This window comes from Microtus pennsylvanicus, chromosome 1 (assembly GCF_037038515.1).
Source record: "Microtus pennsylvanicus isolate mMicPen1 chromosome 1, mMicPen1.hap1, whole genome shotgun sequence".
Lineage (NCBI taxonomy): Eukaryota > Metazoa > Chordata > Mammalia > Rodentia > Cricetidae > Microtus > Microtus pennsylvanicus.
This window is the reverse complement of record NC_134579.1, coordinates 144,538,418-144,559,713: the sequence shown is the minus strand read 5'-3', so window position 1 is coordinate 144,559,713 and position 21,296 is coordinate 144,538,418. Positions and strand designations below refer to the sequence as shown.

The following is a 21,296-nucleotide window of genomic DNA, read 5'->3' as shown; positions in this document are numbered from 1 at the left end:
AAGACAGCTTATGACCACCTGCAACTACAGCTCCAGTACTTATACAAACAGTGCACATATATACATATACATACACACACATATATATATATATATACATATATACCAGCAAAACACTCACATACATAAAAGAGGAAACAAAAATAAACAAATGATTGAGACTGGGAGTTGTGGAGTGTGCCTAGAGGCAAGGAGACCTCTGAGTTCAAGGCCAGAGAGGTCTACAAAGGGCTCCAGGTCAGCCAAGGCTGTTAACAGAAACCTTGTCAAGGGTTGGGTGTGGTGATTGTGTGGAGCCTGATATCGTGGTACAGGCCATAATAACAACAACAACAACAACAACAACAACAATTAATAATAATAAATCCCAGCACTCAAGATACAGAGGCAGGTGGATCTCTGTGAGTTCAAGTCCTGCTCAGTCTAAACAGATAGTTTCAGGACAAAACTATATAGTAAAACTCTGTCTCAACAACAATAGATACTAAAATAAACAATTGAAACTGCAAGGAACAGGAACACTAAGAAGACAATCAGTATTTTGCTAACAAATCCTTGAACACCAGCAAGGATACACTGAAAGATGGCTCATTCAGTGTGGGAGAAGCCAGGTAGAATGGAGGGTAAATATATGAAAATGAGGCAGAAGGATCATCTAAAGTTAGAGCCAGCATGGGCTCTATCTACTGTGAGGCCTCACTGCAGTAAGCAAAAAGTAAACAACTCAACTCAAAGAAAAGAAAAAATTCAGAACTTTTGTCAGGAGAATGAAGGGTTGATGACCAGGCCACAGTTACAAAGGGAAAGTGGAGAAGATGCTGGGGAGCTGACAGTCACCAGGACTAACTGCACAACAAGTCATTTTGACAGATTTAGAGAAGTTATCAGAAACCAGACCTCAGTGAGGCTGCATCTCACCACCCTGTGTTGAGAAGGAGACAGAAAAACCCATACAGCATCAACACTGGGCCACAGTGCAGTAGTCAAAGCTGGAGCCTGCCTGGGGTGACTCCAACTCCAGGCCTTACCTTGCAGCAGAAAGTAGTCTGGGGCTGTGCGCTTCAGCGCAGCCTTGGCTTTCTCTCCACTCCAATCCACTTCTAGCGCCTCTTTTACAGGGCAGAAAAGCACTTTCTGTGGGAAATGGCAGAGTGTTTTTAGGAACAAGCAGGCTGGTTTGAATTGAAGCAGAAACTCTTTTCCAGCTCAGACAAATTTCAATATTCAAAGTCTTATTCTAAAAAGTCAACACCCAATATATGCATTAGAGTACTACTCAGCAGTAAAAAAACAATGACATCTTGAATTCTGCATGCAAATGGATGGAAATAGAAAACACTATCCTGAGTGAGGTAACCCAGACCCAAAAAGATGAATACGGTATGTACTCACTCATTAGTGGATTCTAGCCATACATAAAGGACACTGAGCCTATAATTCGTGATCCTAGAGAAGCTTAATAGGAAGGTGAACCCAAAGAAAAACATGTAGTTATCCTTCTGGATATTGGAAGTAGACAAGATTGCCAGGCAAAAATTGGGAGCTTGGGGGTGGGGGTGGGATGGGGGTAGCGGGAGATGGGGAGAGAGAAGTGAGAAGAGGAGGATGGGGAGAGCTTGGGGGAATGGGACGATTGGGATAAAGGAAGGGTGAACATGGGAGCAGGGAAGTATATATCTTAATTAAGGGAGCCATTTTAGGGCAGGCAAGAGACTGGACTCTAGAGGGGTTCCCAGGTGTCCAAGGCGATGTCCCCAGCTTGCTCCTTTAGCAGCTGAGGAGAGGGCACCTGAACTGGCCCTATTCTATAGCCACACTGATGAATATCTTGCATATCACCATAGAACCTTCATCTGGCGATAGATGGAGATAGAGACAGAGAGCCACAATGGAGCACCGGACTGAGCTCCCAAGGTCCAAATGAGGAGCAGAAGGAGGGAGAACATGAGCAAGGAAGTTAGGACTGCAAGGGGTGCGCCCACCGAGACGGTGGGGCTGATCTAATGGGAGCTCACCAAGGCCAGCTGGACTGGGACTGATAGAGCATGTGATCAAACCGGACTCTCTGAACGTGGCTGACCAGGAGGACTGACTGAGAAGCCAAGGACAATGGCACTAGGTTTTGATTCTACTGCATGTACTGGCTTTGTGGGAGCCTAGTCTGTTTGGATGCTTACCTTCCTCAACCTGGAATGGAGGGGGGAGGACCTTGAACTTCCCATAGGGCAGGGAACCCTGACTGCTCTTTGGACTGAACAGGGAGGGGAGGGGGAGAAAAATGGGAGGAGGTGGAAAATTTTAATATTAATAAAAATATAAATAATAAATGAATAAATAAATAAAGTCAACACCCACTAAAACCTAAGAAATACTTTCTGCATAGTCTGGGGACAAAAGGACAGATATGTGCTCCTTGGACCTGGTTCATTCTTTGGTCTCACTATGTAGCTCAGGGTGAAACTATGTAGACCAGGCTGGCCTCAAACTTGCAGAGAGTCTCCTGTTTCAGTCTCCCAAAGACTCAGACTCCACTGGGTGAGGCGATGGTACAGAGGATTTTAATTCCAGAACCCAGGGGATTGAGATATGAGTATGGCAAGTTGGAAGCCAGCCAGCTTGAGCTACTATACAGTAAGACTCAATCTCAAAAACTAAAAAAGTTACGAATAAAGTATTCTTTTCAATTATATACAAGAAAACCAAAATTTAGCCAGGCTGTGGCAGTGCCTGCCTTTAATCCCAGCACTCGGGTGGCAGATGGATCTCTGTGAGACCCACTAGACCAGCCTAGTACACAAAGCGAGTTCCAGGCCAACTTGGACTGTTAACACAGAGAAACCCTGTCTAGACAAGACAAAAAAAGAGCATATATGGGTTAGAGAGACAGCATAGCAGTTAGGAGCATACACTGTTCTTGCAGATGAACTAAGTTCAATTCCCAGTACCCATGTCCAGGTCCTATAACCTCCATTCCAAGAGATCTGAAGCCTCTCTGGACTGCACCTACACAGGGATCTAAACATACCAACACATACATGCAATTAAAAATAATTAAAATGAACTGTTTTGACCCCTGAGACAGGGTTTCTCTGTGTAGCCCTGGCTGTCCTGGAACTCACTCTGTAGACAAGGCTGGGCTTGAACTCAGAACCTCCCTCTGCCTTCCGCGTACTGGGATTAAAAACATGTGCCACCATCACCCAGCTAAAAATCAACATTTTTTTAAAAACTCAAACATCACTTACTTTTCCCTGAGTAATACAGTAAAAAAGTTGAACCCGTCCACCCTCACACAAAGACATTTTCTGGAAAGGGAATTTCTAAGCAAGGATGCAGGAGATGGGTGTCCTGGGTGAAAGGTCTAAGCAGATATTTTAAAAAGGCTATCCCCATAGGAACAGTAACAGGACACTGGTTCCATCCAGTGGCTGACATAAGAAAATACTGGAATCTGGGGAGTCAGGCTTGCTTATTAGAAGAGAATTAACACATGAAACATTAAGAAACTAGAATGAGCATTGTGCTGAAAGGTGTTGGTGTGGACTCACTGGCAATATAGAGAAATAAATGCAGCTGGTTACTGGTCAGGCATGTTGTAGGCTTGTAATCCCAGCACTTGAGGGGCAAACTGGCTATGTGAACTAGCTGAATTGGAGGGCTCTGGGTTCATGCAAGACACTCTACCTCATTATCTAAATCAAACACAGCAATCAAGACAACCTTAGGTGGCCTCTGTGTGCAACTTGTACCTGTACACATGTATAACCCATACATGAATAAGCACGAATGCCTTAAATGTGGAGTATCCACTCATCCAGATTAAAACTGACTACAAGTTGGTGAGAACTGAGATAGAGTTGGCTCAGCGGCAAAGAGCACTGGCTGCTCTTGCACCAGACCTGGATTTGATTCTCACCATCCACAGAGCAGTTCACAACCACCTATAACTCCAGTCTCAAGGAATTCATCCCCTCTTCTGGCCTCCATAAAAACTGCATGCATAGCACTCATACACATATGAAGGTGGAAAATTTTATTTTGGCTTTTAGAGACAGGGTAGCCCTGGCTGTGCCAGAACTTAATGAAGACCAGGCTGTCCTGAAATTTGGATATCCTCCTGACTCCCAAAAGGCTGGGATTAAAATTTAACAAACAAACAGAAAAAAAGCCCATTATGGTGGTACATATGCACAATCCCAGTATGTGGGAGGTAGAGGAAGAAGAATGCCAACTTCAAGGTCAGCATGGGCTATATAGTGAGACCCTGTCTGAAAAGAAAAAAGTATTCTAACAAATGACAACTACAAACTGGACAATTTTCACTCAATAGCATGGTTGAAACAAAGCCTGAGGCTATCAAGTGTTACTGTTACATGCTATTGGCTACTGAATGTAAATTGGTAAAAATATTTGAGAGTAATTTAACAGAATCTGAGAAAATTTAAAGTGCCCTTAACCTAATTTTACCCTACAGAAATGAACACAATTGCCCAAGTAGATTATAGATTACAGTCTGGCATATACAAATAGAGGCTTACTGCAGCACAACTTCTAACAGGAAAAGTTTGCACAGAAACATAACAGTAATCTATTCATTCACACAACAGAAGTCTTGCAGTGCTATCCAAGAGGACTTGTTATGATGGGGTAGGCCATGTATACATGCTGTGCAACTCCCATGCCAGCAGCTACAGGTACTTATTAAGCATTAATGAATCTGTTTCTACACTGTATTTAATATCATATAGCTGTATGTGGCTAGTAACTACCATAAAGGACAGCAAAGCTCCACAAAGATACACAAACAGTGGAGAGACACGGAAAGCAAGTCTAGTACACAGGCAGACGTGGGAAGAAGAACCAACTGTTAATAGCCATTACTTACACTGTCAGAGCAAAAAGGCTCAGTCATACCAGAGATGCCTGTTACTTTAACTTAGTAATATATATGGTGCTAGCTAAGAGTCTTACTTTATGCTTAAACTCCTGTATACAAAGTTGCTTTTTTTCTTTATTTTTTTTTTAAAAAGTAACTTTAAAAACAAACCATTTATTTATTTACTTCAAGTATGAATGTTGTGTACCACATGCAAGCCTGTTGGATCCTCTGGAACTGGGGTCCTCTGTAAGAACAACATACACTCTTGACGCTGAGCCACTTCTCTAGACCCCAAAATTGAGTTCTTTGCATCTATAAATGTCTGACTAAACTCAAAGGCAAGTAAGGATGACTGGGAGCCTGTCCCTTTCGGGTGTCTTTTTAATCCATCCACACAGCCTAATAGCACCAGGGTAACCTGTCTAATAATAAAATAAAGCCAAAAATACAGAAAAGAGTGACAGGTTAGTATGCTAACCCTGAGAATGTGAGTGTTTAATGAACAGTGTTTGTTCTATTATACGGATAATCTGCAAGGATGTGGCATGTATCTGTACACGATATATACATTAACATACATCAGAAACAGTGGCAAAAGATATAATAGTGCATCCCTATACGCTCAGCATTCTGAACCAAGAAGACTTGAAAGGACAAGGCCTCTTTGGGCTACAAACCAAGTTTACAACCAGCTAAGGTATCTCTGAACCATGGAGAGAGGAAAGGAGAGAGAAATGGAGGGGACGAATAGACAACCAGATAACCCCCTCCCCCAGCCACAATTACTAAGATGATAGGGGCTAAGCCTTTTTGTGTTCACTTCATTGGAAGTTAAAAATTTTTCCTCACAAGGCAAGACCACTCCCATCTCAGCTAACTGTCCTCCCTGGAAAACCCGGAATCAGTATCCCTCCAAACCACCGCCCCCACACACATACCAGAGCACTGCATGCCTCTAAACCAGCGGTTCCCAGCCTTCCTAATGCTGTAACCCTTTAGTACAGTTCCTCATGATGTGGTGACCCCAACCATAAAACTATTTTCTTTTTTTCCAAGACAGGTTTTCTCTATGTGACCTTGGCTGTCCTAGAGGTACTGGCTCTATAGATCCACGTGCCTCTGCCTCCCTGTGCTGGGATTAAAGGTTTGTACCATAACAACCCAGCCATAAAACTATTTTCATTGCTATTTCACTACTGTAATTTAGTCACTGCTATGAATTGCAATGCAAATATCTGTGTTTTCTGATGGTCTAAAGAAACCCCTTGTGGAAAGGTCATTCAACCCCCACAGGTTGACACCTGGGAGGGCCTTAACCTTTACTGCTCTGGAGGTTCCTGTCTTAACAGTCAGCGACTGTTTCTGGGCAAATTCTTTATCTTCTTTGGAATTCTAGTCTCTCTCTCTGATCAAGTACAAGAACTAATGTACTGAACACAGTCCATTCCATAATCTAGGTTTAAAATGACAAAGATCTCGTTCAGGGCTGTTATTTCCTGCTACAGAAGTGCCACTACTCTGAACTGTATTTCCTGACTATGACTGTGCTTAAGCAGTGGCCTAGGAATATGGCAATAAACAAAAACTTCCCTGCCCTTAGAGACTAAAATCTAATATTCATTCACTCGTTAGTTTACTTATTTATTATGTGTGTACACACATAGACACAAGGAAGTCAGAGGCCAATTTGTAGGAGTTGATTTTCTCCTCCCCCTATGTGTGTCCTAGAGATCCAATTTAGGCCATCTGGCTTAATGACAAGTCCCTTTAATCAAAGGGAGAATCAGGGCTGTAGCTCAGTGGTAAAGGAACTGCCTAAAGCACTTAAGAGGTCACAGACAAAGCATGCACACAGAATAAACAAATGTAATTTAAAAACCAAAACATCCCCCCCCCCCCCAAAAAAGGTGACAAACTCCTGGATGCCATCTGCCTCCAGTCAGGCCTTCCTACTGCCTTATTTATCAGGCACATGTGTGCTAGAAAGGCCTGAGCTTCCTAGATGTGCGAAAACCACAAGCTCTGTTTTTCCTCTTTGTTTTTTGAAGTTTCTAAATTAGGAGCACACCATGTACCTTGAACTCAGAGTGGTTTTACAACATTTGATTGAACCTAGGACAAGTGGGAGGAGAGAAGGACTCTGACAGACACCTTTCACAGGAAACAGGAAGTAGCTGCTTCCCCCACCCCATCCTGCAATCTCTGGGTAGAGCCCAACTAGTTATTCTGTACAATTTAGGAAACCTTAAAATCTAGGTGGAGGAACTACTTAACTGGAAAGACCTTCGAAATCCCAGGGCTGCCTAGCCTGGTGGGATTCACCTTTAAGCCCAGCACTCAGATAGGCAGGAAGATCTGGATAAGCATGGTCTGCATTCTGAGTTCCAGGTCAGTCAGGGTTGCAACAGCGAGAATCTGTCTCAAAAAAATTATAAATAAAATAAAATCCCAAGGCCCTCTTGGACCAGATGGAGAAGTTGTTGCTACCAGGTGGCAAAGTCACAGGCTCAAACAGTGCCACACCCTGCCTGCACTGTGTTCTAGTGAAACACACAAAGCCAAGGTCTGGAATCCAGGGGATTGACAGAAGGAATGTGCTGCATTCCGTGCACCCTCAAGGGCTCAGGGCTGGAATCCTAGCTCAACAGTCCCATTGTAACAGCTGACTAACAATGTCAGCTGGAGAATATTTTGATATCTTCAATTTCTGCCCCCTGTAAGGAAGACACTGCACAAAAAGCAAAGTGCCGGCAGAGCCCTCAGGAATGGCACAACAAGACTGCCAAGTACTGGCCTGGGCTCCACACATTCTCCTCATAGTGAGATAAAGAGGCTCCCAAAAGAGGCTTCCCTATCCACCCCAGTGGACTCTTATCAGAAGTGACTCCAGGGAAACTTCCAGCTGTGAATGGCTAACAAAGCAAGGGCTTTTTCCATTTGAATGCAAAAAGTGGTGGGCCTGAACCAGAGAAGGCCCTTAAGCCATAAAACCCTTCACACCAGGGCCAAGTGTCACACTTGTAAGAGGGTGTGATTTATAAACTGACAGAGCAGCCCACAAAGCCCCTTTTGTGCCCCTCTATTTGTTAACAATGTCTCTCCCCACCAAACTCAGGCAGCCATGCAGAGAAGGCCTGACTGGGCCTCAAAAAGAAAGGACCCCAGTTTGGCTCAAACTCTAATGTTCACGCTGGGTAATTACAGTCCTGTGAATAGACACTAAAATTAGAGTTTAATAATTCCTTTCCATCAGGCTCACAGATAAAGCTATCCCAACATAAAAACCAAAGTAAGGGAAAGAAAATACACAGCTCTGCCTTAGTCTCACTTCTGTGATCCTGTACTTTGTGGACCTTAACCCCTAAAGCAACTCTAACTGGACATGCCCACTAGTTGATTTACTTTCTCAACATTTGAATCTAGAAGATAAAGAGTAAATACGGGCTTGGTTGCATCATTTCTCAGTTTAACAAAATGAACACCAGCCATTTTAAATTGTTTTTCTCCAAATTCCTTTTCCTAATACCAGATTCCCTTTCCTAATTCCAACTAGAGACATCACTGCGTTCTGACCCCTTTCCCAACTGCTTTCTCTAAAACAAGAAGAAATGCAGCACCAGACCTGAATACCGGACAAACTCCTAATGGCCCTGAAGCTCAATTGTAGAGCACTTGTTTACTCAGCAAGTGCAAGCCCCTAGGTTCCATACCCAATACTGGGAGGGAAGTGTGGGGGGGGTGCCACACATAACAACAACGATTATTACACACATTTCAAAGAAAACCTTTGTTTTGAAACAAAGTCTAGTGTAGCCCAGGCTAACCTGGAACTGAGGCAAATGGCTTTGAGCTTCTAACCCAGAGTCTCTACCTCCCAAATCCTGGGATTACAGGCATGAGCTGCCATACTGGCTTTATAGGCCACAAGGAATTAAACCCAAGACCTAACAACGGTGAGCTCCAGTCCCACTCTTTATCTTAGAGACAGGATCTGTCACTGAACCTGGAACTCACTTCACTGACTGGCCAGCAAGCCCCAAGAATCCTCTTGTCTCCATCTTCCTGGCACTGGGTTTAAATATAGGTATGAGCTGTCATGCCCAGCCCCCAACCCGACATCTAGGAATGGACTTGGCCATCATGATTGTTGAGCAAACACTACAGAGACTGAGCACCTCCCCAGGTCATATGGTGGCTTACAACTGTCTGTAATTCCAATCCCAAGAGGTCTGAGGGCACTGTTGCATGGCACACACACACAAACATGCATACAGGCTAAAAAAAAAAAAAAAAAAAAAAGGAACCCCTGGCCTACACCCAGGCACACTCATGCACATTACACACAAATACAGTTACTAGGGAATGAAAAGGGAGAAAAAAAAATCAAATTCAAACTGGCTCCTGCCCAGTTAGGACCTGTACACCAATCTAAAAAGGAAAATGATTGGAAGGGGACACATAGTAAGGGAAGGGAAAATGTAGTAACTTCTGGTCCAGACACCAGAGGTTAAAACTGGTTATCTTCTGTGGCAAATAATTAAACAAGCTTGTTATGTCAGGCCACCATGGTGCTACACCAGAACAGTACCTGAACCTGAAGCCATTTGAATAGGCTGCCAGAATTTTAAGGGACTTCTATTTTTCTTAAAGAATCTCATTTGGAATATAAACTCATTTTCTTTGGGGGGAAAGAACGGGTTATATTGGTGGAGTCCAGTCTTGGGCCTCCCCTCAAGGTTTACCTCATGTGCAGTTATGAAGGCCCCTCCCCATGCCCCAGGGTTTCTGACTTCAGCTGGTTTTTGTTTTTTTTTTAGGTTTTTCAAGACAGGGCTTCTTGGTAGCTTTGGAGCCTGTCCTGGAACTAGCTCTTGTAGACCAGGCTGGCCTCGAAATCACAGAGATCCACCTGCCTCTGCATCTGTGCTGGGATTAAAGGCGTATACCACCACCACTCGGCCTGAATTCAGCTCTTAACATTACCTTTTTGACCATGGTTGTCTCAGGTGAATCAAGTTTTGCTCTCTTGGTATCAGGCCCATCTTCTACTCCTTGACCAACTTTGGCAACTTTGGTTTTCTCTCTAGAGAGTAACAAGGGAAGGAAATCACACGTGAGCTACAAGTCACATATCTGGAACATGAATTAAAAAAAAAAAAAAGGGCTGGAGAGATGGCTCAGTGGTTAAGAGCACTGACTGCTCTTCCAGAGGTCCTGAGTTCAATTCCTAGCAACCACATGGTGGCTCACAGCCATCTATAATGAGACCTGGCGCCCCCCTTCTGCTTGTGGGCACACATGGAAGGAATGCTATACACATAATAAATAAATAAATATTTTAAAAAAAAATGAATTAAAAAAAAATGCTAGGGGGCTGGAGAGATGGCTCAGAGGTTAAGAGCATTGCCTGCTCTTCCAAAGGTCCTGAGTTCAATTCCCGGCAACCACATGGTGGCTCACAACCATCTGTAATGAGGTCTGGTGCCCTCTTCTGGCCTGCAGGCATACACACAGACAGAATATTGTATACATAATAAATAAATAAATATTTAAAAAAAAATGCTAGCCGGGCGGTGGTGGCGCACGCCTTTAATCCCAGCACTCAGGAGGCAGAGGCAGGCGGATCTTTGTGAGTTCGAGACCAGCCTGGTCTACAGAGCTAGTTCCAGGACAGGCTCCAAAACCACAGAGAAACCCTGTCTCGAAAAACCAAAAAAAAAAAAAAAAGCTATCAGCTCACAGGATATAAATGTACAAGAGCAAAATAACTGAGTTCGAGACCAGCCTGGTCTACAGAGTGAGTTCCGGACATCCAGGGCTACAAAGAGAAACTCTGCCTAGGGAAAAAAAAGTGCAAAACAGCTTTGGAGTCAAAGAGGTCTGGGTTCAAATGTCACCTCAGCTACTGAAGACCTGGTGAGTCAGTTACCCACTCTTGGGATAGCTGTCCCTGATGTGATTAGTGGAAGAGGAGGGTGTGAGCAAACTCCCTAGCATAAACAAATTCCCATAAACAAAAGAGACTGTTTTGGTCAAGGAATCATGACCTGAAGAACCAAACCTGGGCAGGTGTGATGGCTCACACTTTCAACCCCAGCAGAGCAAGATCGGTCTACAAAATGAGTTCCAGAACAGCTTACATTGTCTCAAAAAATAAAATAAAAAGCAAAACAAAGAGCCAAACCTAATTCCTCCTTCTGTTGTGGGAATCTCATGCTAGAACAGCCCAGCCTGCTTTTGTTATAATCGTTCAGTGTATAACATTCCTAGAACCAGGTCTTTCTAAAACGTTTGTATAGCTAGTAGAGGAAATGGTGAGAACATGTTGAACATGTTTGTCCCTTTCAAAGTTTCTTCTTTTTTTTCCCCCAAGACAGGGTTTCTCTGTGTAGCCCTGAAACTCACTTTTTAGACCTTAAACTCAGAGATCCACCTAACCCTGCCTCCCAAATACTGGGATTAAGGGCATCACCATCCAGCTCAAACTTTCATTTTACAGGCAAGAAACCTGTGGGCCAGAGAAATACCAATGACTTGCTGGAGAGGTTGAACAATGAGAGCCCTGTTTAGTGGAAGTTCTGCCCAATCAGGTCTAGGCTTCTCTGTAAGACTACTCATTGACAAGGTAGGCTTCAGAAGCTGAGTGCATGCATGGAGAGAGAATGAAAATGTAATGAATGGTGGCCAAATATCCAGCATATATGGTTTTATAGTACTCTATAGTCTGCCATCTTTCACTTACTGAGGCTGTAAATAAAAAACACTACTGGTCTTGGCATGTGAGAATTACTACGCTCTGCAGCCTTTTGTTCAAAGTGGGGGATAAGGTCTGTCTGCTCCACTACCGTAGGCTCTGGATCTTGGAGCTTTTTCAAGGTAGGCTGAATGTGTCCAGAGGACTAACCAATTAACTCTCTCCATCATCTCTCAGCATGTAAGCACAAACTAGGGAAACAAGCTCACCTTCCAAGGACAGCATATGTGGGTTCCAGCCCTTAAGTTCAGAAGGCTGGGATACCCATATGACGCACTTTATCTACAACTCTGCCTGCTTGGGCTTCAGATGACATCACAGTTTTAAACAGTGGGGTCCAAATATATCCTAAAATTCTGAACCTACAAGTGCATACCTTTGATCCTAGCACTCAAGAGGCAGGGTTAGGTGGATCTCTGAGTTAGAAGCCAGCCTGGTTTACAGCATAGTTCCAAGATAATCAGACAGAGAGAAAAAAAACCCTGTCTTGAAAAAACAACAAAAATGTGACCCCACAAAGCACTCTACTTAGTGATCTGTTAATCGCTTATCTCAGAATGTTCTAAGTATTGTAGCAAAGAAAGCTACTTCATAAGGGCAGTTCATTTCCTGCTACAAATACTATTCCAACTGTGGAAACATTCCCTACAACCCTCTCCTCCCAGCACTTACTCTACAAACTCATGCTCTCCAAGATTTGCAAAGGTGTACCCATGGTACCCAAAGACATCTCCTGTGAAGAACTTGATGCTGTTTCTGTGACAGATCTGGTCAACTTTAACGATGACATCCCTGGAGCAGCAAGTCAGGCACACCTGCAGAGACAGGAACTGACTGGTAAGAGCTGAAAACTGTGACTCACTGCCCTGCTGCCTACATAAATCTTAAATTAACTGTCTCTCTGGCAAGGTTAAAGACCAGTTTCAACAGGTACAACAGGTTCTTTGGGTACTATGATTAAAAGACAAAAGTTGCAGGTTTCAGGGTGTAGAAAATATAAATGAAGCCGGGGCAGTGGTGGTGCACGCCTTTAATCCCAGCACTTCGGAGGCAGAGGCAGGTGGATCTCTGTGAGTTCGAGACCAGCCTAGCCTACAGAGCTAGTTCCAGGACAGGCTCCAAAACCACAGAGAAACCCTGTCTCGAAAAACCAAAAATAAATAAATAAATAAAATAAAGAAATAAAATTTAAAAAAGAAAATGTAAATGATATGATGGTCACTTTTGACAACTAAAGGGCTAGCTGGAAAGAAAAACCACTTGACAATTTGTTCCCTTAATCCAAGAACATATGAACTATACTTCATAGTTATCAAAAAAGACAGCAATATCAAAGTAATCTAAACTATTATCTAATCTGTTAAAAATCAAGCAAGACCAGTTTTTTTTTAACAGACCCAAAGGTCATGTTTGAGGAAAAAGTCTCTGACACACACATAAAATTTTTTAAAAATTATATTTCATTTACTTTATTTTTTGAGACAAAGTTCTTTCAGTGTAGCCTTACAGGCCTGGAACTCATTCTTCTAGATCAGGTCTGCCTCTACCTCCCAAGCACTAGGACTCAAGGTACACCACCACAACTGGCTATTTTATTTATTAATTATGAGTGTGACCAGGTATAGTAGTGTACAACTATAATCCCAGCACTCAAGAGGCAGCCAGATCTCTGTGAGTTTGAGGTCAGCCTGGTCTACAGGGTGAATTCCAGGACATCCACGGCTTTGTTAGAGATCCTGTCTCAAAAAGAGAAAGTCATATGCCCTAACACAGAATTTAGCTTTTCCTTTCACCTCTACATAGTCTTGGCACTGAGTAGATGAGGTTAAATAAGCCTCATTTGGTTTATCATTGTAGTTATTCTGTCAAGTCCATGGCCAAAATAGTTGTGTAAAAAAAAGGTACAGACAAATCAAGATCAGAGATGTTGCCTTTTGGTTATCTTTAGTTTTTTTAAACAAAGTCAACCAGGCATGGTGGCACACGCCTTTAATCCCAGCACTTGGGAGGCAGAGGAAGGCAGATCTTGTAGTTTGAGACCACTTGGTTTACAGAGCAAGCCACAGGACAGCCAGACTTAACAAGAAACCCTGCTCAAAACACCCCCACACACACCAAAAGATAGTCTTATGTAGCCCAGGTTGGCCTCAAACTCAGTCTTTATTTCTTTTCTATTCCTCCTGCCTCCATCTGCCAAATGTTGGGATTTATGCATGTGCCACCAAACTTGGCTAGGTATGCTCTTTTTAACACAAAACACAAGCTGCAGCTCCATTATTTCTAACATATAAGTCCAGCTGGCAACAAAATTAATCAACAACTTAAGATTTCAACATGAGCAAGATTATAAAAGAAGATAAAATATTAATGTTGAAACCTAGTCTGGGGGTACATAAACCAAGACAGAGAAGCAACCAGTAGACAGCAGGCACCTCACAACCAAACACAATAGGTCCAACAGACTGGACCTACACAGAAACATACTGAATGTGTCAAACCTAAAGATCAGAAGTTTATAAATGTACGTGAGAGGAAAACTCAGAATGTATTACTTGAAAGGTCTAGTAAACCTACAGTTAATCTTACTATGTTGTCCAGGCTGGCCTTAAGCCTGAAGCAGTGAACAGTCCTCCTTCCTGCCTCTGTTCCTAAGCATTGGGGTCATAGGAGTGAACCCACACTGGGCTTCCACTACTACTTGAACTTGCTGACTCTCACAGCAGGCTTAATACTAAGAGACTCACCGCATCAAACTGAGTGAAGAATGCCTCTGGCTTCTTCTCTATATCCTCAGTATCCACCTTTACATCCACCATGGGGTTGAGATTCTGGGCTCGTTCCAAAGATGCCTCAGCCCTATTCTGGCCCACAGACCCAGTTCGAATCAAGAACTGAGCTCCATGATCTTCTGGAGATACCTAAAGGAAAAAAAAATTCTCCTTAATTTTTTAATCTTTTTGGAATGAAAATCTCAAAGACATTGAGCCTATAAGCACACTAAAATGCCCACAACCAACTGCTATTATTGTTCCTACAGAAATGTATTTATCTAAGCTGGGCACGGTGACACACACAGATCTCTGGGAGTTCAAGGCCAGTCTGATCTTCTAAAGTCCAGGACAGTCTGGGCTGTTACACAGAGAAACCCTGTCTCAGGAAGAAAAACAAAACAAAACAACCGGGGGTGGGGGGGGGGGCACATACCTTTAATCTCAGCACTCAGGAGGCAGAGACAGGTGGACCTTTATGAGTTCGAGGCCAGCGTGGTCTGGTCTACAAGAGCTAGTTCCAGGACAGGCTCTAAAAGCTACAGAGAAGCCCTGTCTCAAAAAACCATAAAAGTAAATAAATAAATCATAAAATAAAAAAGAATTAAAAAAAAAAAACTACAGCGAAGCCCTATCTTCAAAACACCACACACACACACACACACACACACACACACACACACACACACACAAAAAGGACAAAACAAACAAAAAAACAGAAACAGAAATCAGCCAATATCACTGAGGCAAAAACTTCTAGGAAATGTTTGTTCAGGGTGAGCACAACAGTAGCTGTAGTCTGGAGGCGACCAAAAGGAAACACTGTGCTGGCAGCCAAACTCAACAATGTATAAGAGTCCTCCAGAGATACTGCTTTTGAAGACATGAAGGAGTTGTGGAGAGCAACTGAGGTACAGCAGGGTCAGAGTGCCTGAGGGAAGTCGGGGGGGGGGGGGGGCCTGTGTTGGAAAGTCCAAGAGGGGGCTTGTGAATGTGCAGTCCTGCTGCCACAGAGATGTCAGGACCAAGGACAGCAGCAGCTGTGGCATGGAGCACCTCTCAAGATCTTTGAAGCCCGCTGGGCGGTGGTGGCGCACGCCTTTAATCCCAGCACTCGGGAGGCAGAGGCAGGCGGATCTCTGTGAGTTCGAGACCAGCCCGGTCTACAAGAGCTAGTTCCAGGACAGGCTCCAAACCACAGAGAAACCCTGTCTCAAAAAAACAAAAAAAACAAAAAAACAAAAAAAAAGATCTTTGAAGCCCACAAGAGCCTGAGTCAAAGAAGCAAAGTTTTACACTGTTGGATTTTGGTTTTGTTGTGACTAACTACAGTAGGAAGCATTTAGTCTCTTTCTTTCTTTTTTTGTCCGAGCACACAGTTGATCAACTTTAGGTATTTTAGAGAAACCTTGAAAGGTATTTTGGAAGTGTAAAGAATCTGAACTTTTTTGTTTGTTTTCGTTTCTTTTTTTTAAATTTATTTATTTATTATTTATACAGTGTTCTGTCTGCATGCCAGAGGAGGGAACCAGATCAAATTACAGATGGTTGTGAGCCACCATATGGTTGCTGGGAATTGAACTCAAGACCTCTGGAAAAGCAGCCAATGCTCTTAACCTCTGAGCCATCTCTTCAGCCCAAGAATCTGAACTTTTAAAATGTTTGAAATTTTAACTACGGTAGGACTTTTATTAAAAAGCTGGAATGTTAAACCAAGCACATGCCTTTAATCCCAGCACTTGGGAGGCAGAGGCAGGCAGATCTCTGAGTTTGAGGCCAGCCTGGTCTACAAAGCAAGTTCCAGGACAGGAATGGTTGACTATTACAGAGAAACCCTGTCTTGAAAAAAAAAAAAAATCAAAAAAACAAAGTTGGGATGGGGTCAAATTAGGCTAGAAAAGTTATAGTTAAATAGTGGTATTAGATTTTGAGGTTTCTGTTTGTTTTTTTGGTCAACATGACACAAGCTAGAATTATTAGGGAAGAGGAAATTTAAAGTAAGAAAAGGCCCTCATCGCGTAGCTCACTGTGAGTGGTGGCCCCTGGGTAGGTGGTCCTAGATGCTCTAAACAAGCAAGCTGAGTAAGCCAGCAAGCAGTGTTCCCTAAGGCCTGTCTCAGTTCCCGCCTCAAGCTTCTGACATGACTTCCCTCGGTCACTGAATGTGAAAGTGACCTCAGAGTTGCGAGCTGAAATAAAATGTTTTCTTCCCAAGCTGCTCTTAGTCAAGTGTTTATCACAGCGACAGAAACTCTAACACCAACTCCAGTTCTTCCTTCTGAGTTTTAAACCTGTTATGTTTAAAAAACCGATAACAGGTTTAAAACTGGCCATTGATGATTAAACAGCACCCCCTTGTGCTTAGAAGAGAAACTCTCTCCAAAGTCTAATGTCTCCTCTATTTAAATTTGTTCTGATTTTTTCCATTTGTTTGTTTTTTGAGGCAGGGTTTCCCTGTATAACAGTCCTAGCTGTCCTGAAACTCACTCTGTAGACCAGGATGGTCTTGAACTCGCCTGCCTCTGCCTTCCTTATATTTGTTCAGATTTTTTAAATTGCTAAAAAAACGACTGGTTACTAGTGCTCAATAGCAAATTGTTCCCAGCCAGACGAACACCTATAATCCCAGCACTTGGGAGGCAGGGACAGGTGGATCTTTTGAGATTGAGGCTAGCCTGGTCTACAAAGTGAGTTCCAGGACAGGCTCCAAAGCTACACAGAACTGTCTGGAAAAACGAAACAAAACAAAAAATGCTTCTTCCCTAGCACACACAGGACCCTTAGTCTGACCTCCCTGTCGGGTGCTGGAATGGAAACAAGCACCTCAAAGGCCAGACTACTAGTAAACAGATTCCATATCTCTCTGTAGGCCCATATTTCTATATGGTATGGCAGCCAAGCTATCAAGCCATAGGCCACACCTGAGAAGGGTTCCAGACAGGCTGTTACTAACCTAACAAAAGGTCAGGATGTGGTTTTGCTCCTTCTTTGTAATTTGGAGGAGGCCTGATAGAAACGCTAATTCAAACCTAAGTGACAGCTAGCATACACAGCAGACAGGTAGTTGTGGACATGGACTGAAAGCCATTCACCTGGTTACCTAGAAAACAGAATGTTTTTTCTCTTGGTTAAGTTTTGGTATTTTCCTCTTGGTTAAGTTTTGGTATATAAGGCTGTTTGGAGATAAACGAAAGGAATTCTTCAGGATGTGAACTCAGGACTTCATGAGGGATCACTGAGAATCTCCCTCCCGATAAAGCCATGTGAGTTGTGTCTTTATTTCCACATCTCCACGCTGGTCCAGAGAGAAATGTTTGGGTCTGGTCGAGAGAAATAATTTATGGTCCGGGTTAGCAACAGACCCCGATATCTCTCAAAGTATTTCACACACAAAATACCTAATTTAGCAAATCAATTTACCACCTCACTAGAGCTAGTATGTTATCTCCCCCTATTACCACCACCCCAATTACCTACCAACTATCTTAAGACCAAATTCTTCCTTAGTATCAAGAAAATGAATGAACTTTTCAAACCAACCCTCTACAGGGGCATGTTTTTTAAGTTACCACATCCTGTTCTTCAGGGATCATTCCCTACTGCAAGGCTGGAATCTGTGATTAAGGGCAATTCAGGTTAGATCCAAATCCCCAAATCAAATCTTGGTTCAACCACTGATTGTTGTTACCTACGCGTATAGAAACCTGTGATATAGATGCTTATCAATCCACAGATAACACCTATCACACAATGTTCTACTTCCCTCAGCTCTTGGGTCGCGGCTCCTCTCTTCCCTTGATGAGACATTCTCTCAACAAGGTTCTCTGAAATACAGAGCTGTGTATTAAAGTCTAGCTCAGGGCCATTCACTTCACAATGCAAAATTCCATAAAACAACTCATTGACCCTATAGTCAAGTCTACAAGGCTCCACAGTCTTCTGAACTATTTTGCATCACTGCCTATCAGTAGTGTTCTTAGGGAAATTGCAGGAGGAAAAGCTTGGTATATTTATGGACTGTTAAATTTATCTGTTGGGGGTTGAGCTAGTTAAGCTGACCAGCACTAGACTACAGAAAGTCCATTAGAAACCACCATACCTAACTTAACCCTGAGAAGCTTTTAGATTACCACTGCCCAGGTTCTCTCCAGTGTAGCTGGGGTTGAGGACCACTACTTCAAGAAAGGAGAAGGCACTGAGGCCCTCCAAGTGAGTAAGGGAAGAAAATCAGCCTATGCCTTAGCACTCTTCTGACATAACATCAGAACCACACCACACACATGCTGGTATAGGATGGCTTGTGAAATCCCATTTGCATTCTTGATACCAAGAGCTACCAATTACAAAGTGTCTTGGTGGCAGGTGTACTAATTCTCCTCTGTGTGCTCCTGCCTCTAGAGGGCACTGTAGTCCTCTGTAGACAAGTCCTTGTACACAAGTCCTCTGTCCTGACGGCTTGCTCACAAAAATTTCCTTAGGTTTTCTTTCATTTTTAAATGCTTGTTGTCTGAGAGTTTTGATATGTAGCCCAAGATGACCTCAAATCTGCAGCAATCCTCCTGCCTCTGCTTCTTCAATGCTGGGATTTACAGGCATGTACTGCAATGCTACTCTCCCCTTAGGTTTAACTTAAAAACCAATTTTTAGGTATGGATAATAGCCTAGATGACATTGTATTTGCCTAGAGAGCATGAAGTCCTGCATTTGACCTCAAGTGTTTCATAAATAGAGTACAGTGGCTCATGTCTGTAATGATAGCACTGGAAAAGTGGAGGCAAGATCAGAAGTTCAAGGTGACCTTCAGCTGAGGTTTGAAGACAGTTTTAGGTAACTGAAATTCTATCACAGTAACAATAAAAATGCCAGGAGCAATGGTGCATTCCTTTAATCTCGGCACTATGGAGGCAGAGGCTGGCTGATTGATCACTGTGAGTTTGAGGTCAACTTGGTCTAATATAAAGTTCCAAGCCAGTACCTACAGAGTAGAGAGCTAGTCTTAAAAGGAGTTACAGTTGCCAGCTATATATAGTGAAGCATGCCTTTAGTCCCAGCACTGAGGAGGCAGAGGGAGGTTGGTCTACAGAGAGAACCTGTCTTAAAACAAACAAACAAATCTTGTGACTGTGACAATAAGTAAGTGAAGCCCAAGTTCCTCTTCATATTGCAGTAGAAAGTTCTAGATCTTTGAGACTAGGTCTCATGTAGCTTTCAGGCTATGCTGCAGTTCCAAGACAGTCTAAACTAGTGAGTTCCTGCCTCAAAACACAGAGAAGCAAGCAAATAAACAAAAAATTGTTAAAGAACACACATGCCACTGAAGCTTGGAGATGTGTACAAAAACACGTTCACCCTGAACGAAAGACAGTCTGGAGAAAGCTACACTGGAACCAGGCGCTGCTGTAGTACCTCCATATGCTTCTCAGTTAATATTGGATGCTCACGTTCTCCTCTGTGTAAGCAGTCTAGATAGATAGATAGATAGATAGATAGATAGAGATATACCCTCTCTCTGATTCAGTATTTTTCAAAGTAATGTCAGTGAACTATCTACATCAAGATTATTTTGACTTTTTTTTTGTCTTTTCGAGACAGGGTTTCTCTATTTTGACTTTTTAAGAGTCTCACTTATGTAGCAAAATCTAGGCTTGAACTTGCAACCCTGACTCAATCTCCTGAGTGTTGGGATTATAGGCATATGACATCACACCGAACTGAGACATCTTTTAAATGTACCCATTCCTGAACCACCCCAGCTTAGAAATGAAGGGTATAAATAAGCCTCAAGGCCTAAGTCTCCCAACTACCGTATCACTGAACCTGGGTTTGTACTGCCAAACTCACAGCACTGCATCTTGAGGGGGGAGACAGGGCGAGCAGAGGGATACATACCTGTTCGTGATCCAGCATGGTCAGTCCTTTCACTCCCGCCAGGATAAGATTCTTGGCAATTTCAGCCCCAAGTCCTTTCATGCCGACAATCAACACCCGGGAAGCTCGAAGCCTGTAAGACACCTGCTATGTTAACTTGATGACCCCAACTAGTGGGACTTGTTCAATTACAGGATGACTAAAAAAATTAAATATATATATATTTAATAAATATATATATTTTTTTCACTATATTCACTGAAGCACCACTGAACCTTCAGATCTAGAAAATAGGTCCCAAACTATCCTGTACAGAACACCTACCATGGCATGTACCCTCTCTACAATGTGCAAACAGCAATGAATAATAAGGTAGCTCTTCAAGCAAAAGACCTGAAGAGTCTTATGAGGTTGGAGATACAGCTCAGGTGGTAGAATTTTGCCTTCCACATATAAGGTCCTGCATGAATTCGCCAGAACCACAAAAAAATAAAATAAAAAGACATCAAAGGCATAAACCTTTAATCTCAGCACTCAAGGCGTAAGGGTAGGCGGTTCTCTGTGAGTTCAAGGCCAGCCTAGTCTACAGAGTTCCAGGACAGCCAAGGCTACACAGAGAAATCCTGTTCTGAAAAACAAATCAACAGCAATGAAAGAAAAATTTAAACAGTACAGTGATAATGATGAAAACCTCCAGCTGAGGGGCTGGAGAGATGGCTCAGTGGTTAAGAGCATTGCCTGCTCTTCCAAAGGTCCTGAGTTCAATTCCCAGCAACCACATGGTGGCTCACAACCATCTGTAAAGAGGTCTGGTGCCCTCTTCTGGCCTTCAGGCACACACACAGAATATTGTATACATAATAAATAAATAAATATTTAAAAAAAAAAAAAACCTCCAGCTGAGAAAGGAGGGATCTCCAAAAGTTCAAGTCTAAGACTTGATTACAGAGACTTTGTCTCAACGACGACTAAAAACAAAAAAAAACCTTATTTTTAAAAATTATTTATTTATTTGCTTGTTTATTTA

The 21,296-nt window shown here is 42.8% G+C and overlaps 1 protein-coding gene across 1 annotated transcript in view; it reads right to left on the bottom strand.

The window, feature by feature from the left end:
- Window positions 1-21,296, bottom strand: part of Sae1 (SUMO1 activating enzyme subunit 1) — a 58,720-nt gene that overhangs the window by 28,432 nt on the left and 8,992 nt on the right. The window contains exons 2-6 of the mRNA XM_075990953.1: window positions 20,291-20,402; window positions 14,378-14,551; window positions 12,306-12,448; window positions 9,863-9,962; window positions 1,029-1,134 (exon numbers count right to left, since the gene is read on the bottom strand). Coding sequence (XP_075847068.1) covers window positions 1,029-1,134; window positions 9,863-9,962; window positions 12,306-12,448; window positions 14,378-14,551; window positions 20,291-20,402 — 635 coding nt within the window. The remainder of the gene's footprint in view (window positions 1-1,028; window positions 1,135-9,862; window positions 9,963-12,305; window positions 12,449-14,377; window positions 14,552-20,290; window positions 20,403-21,296) is intronic.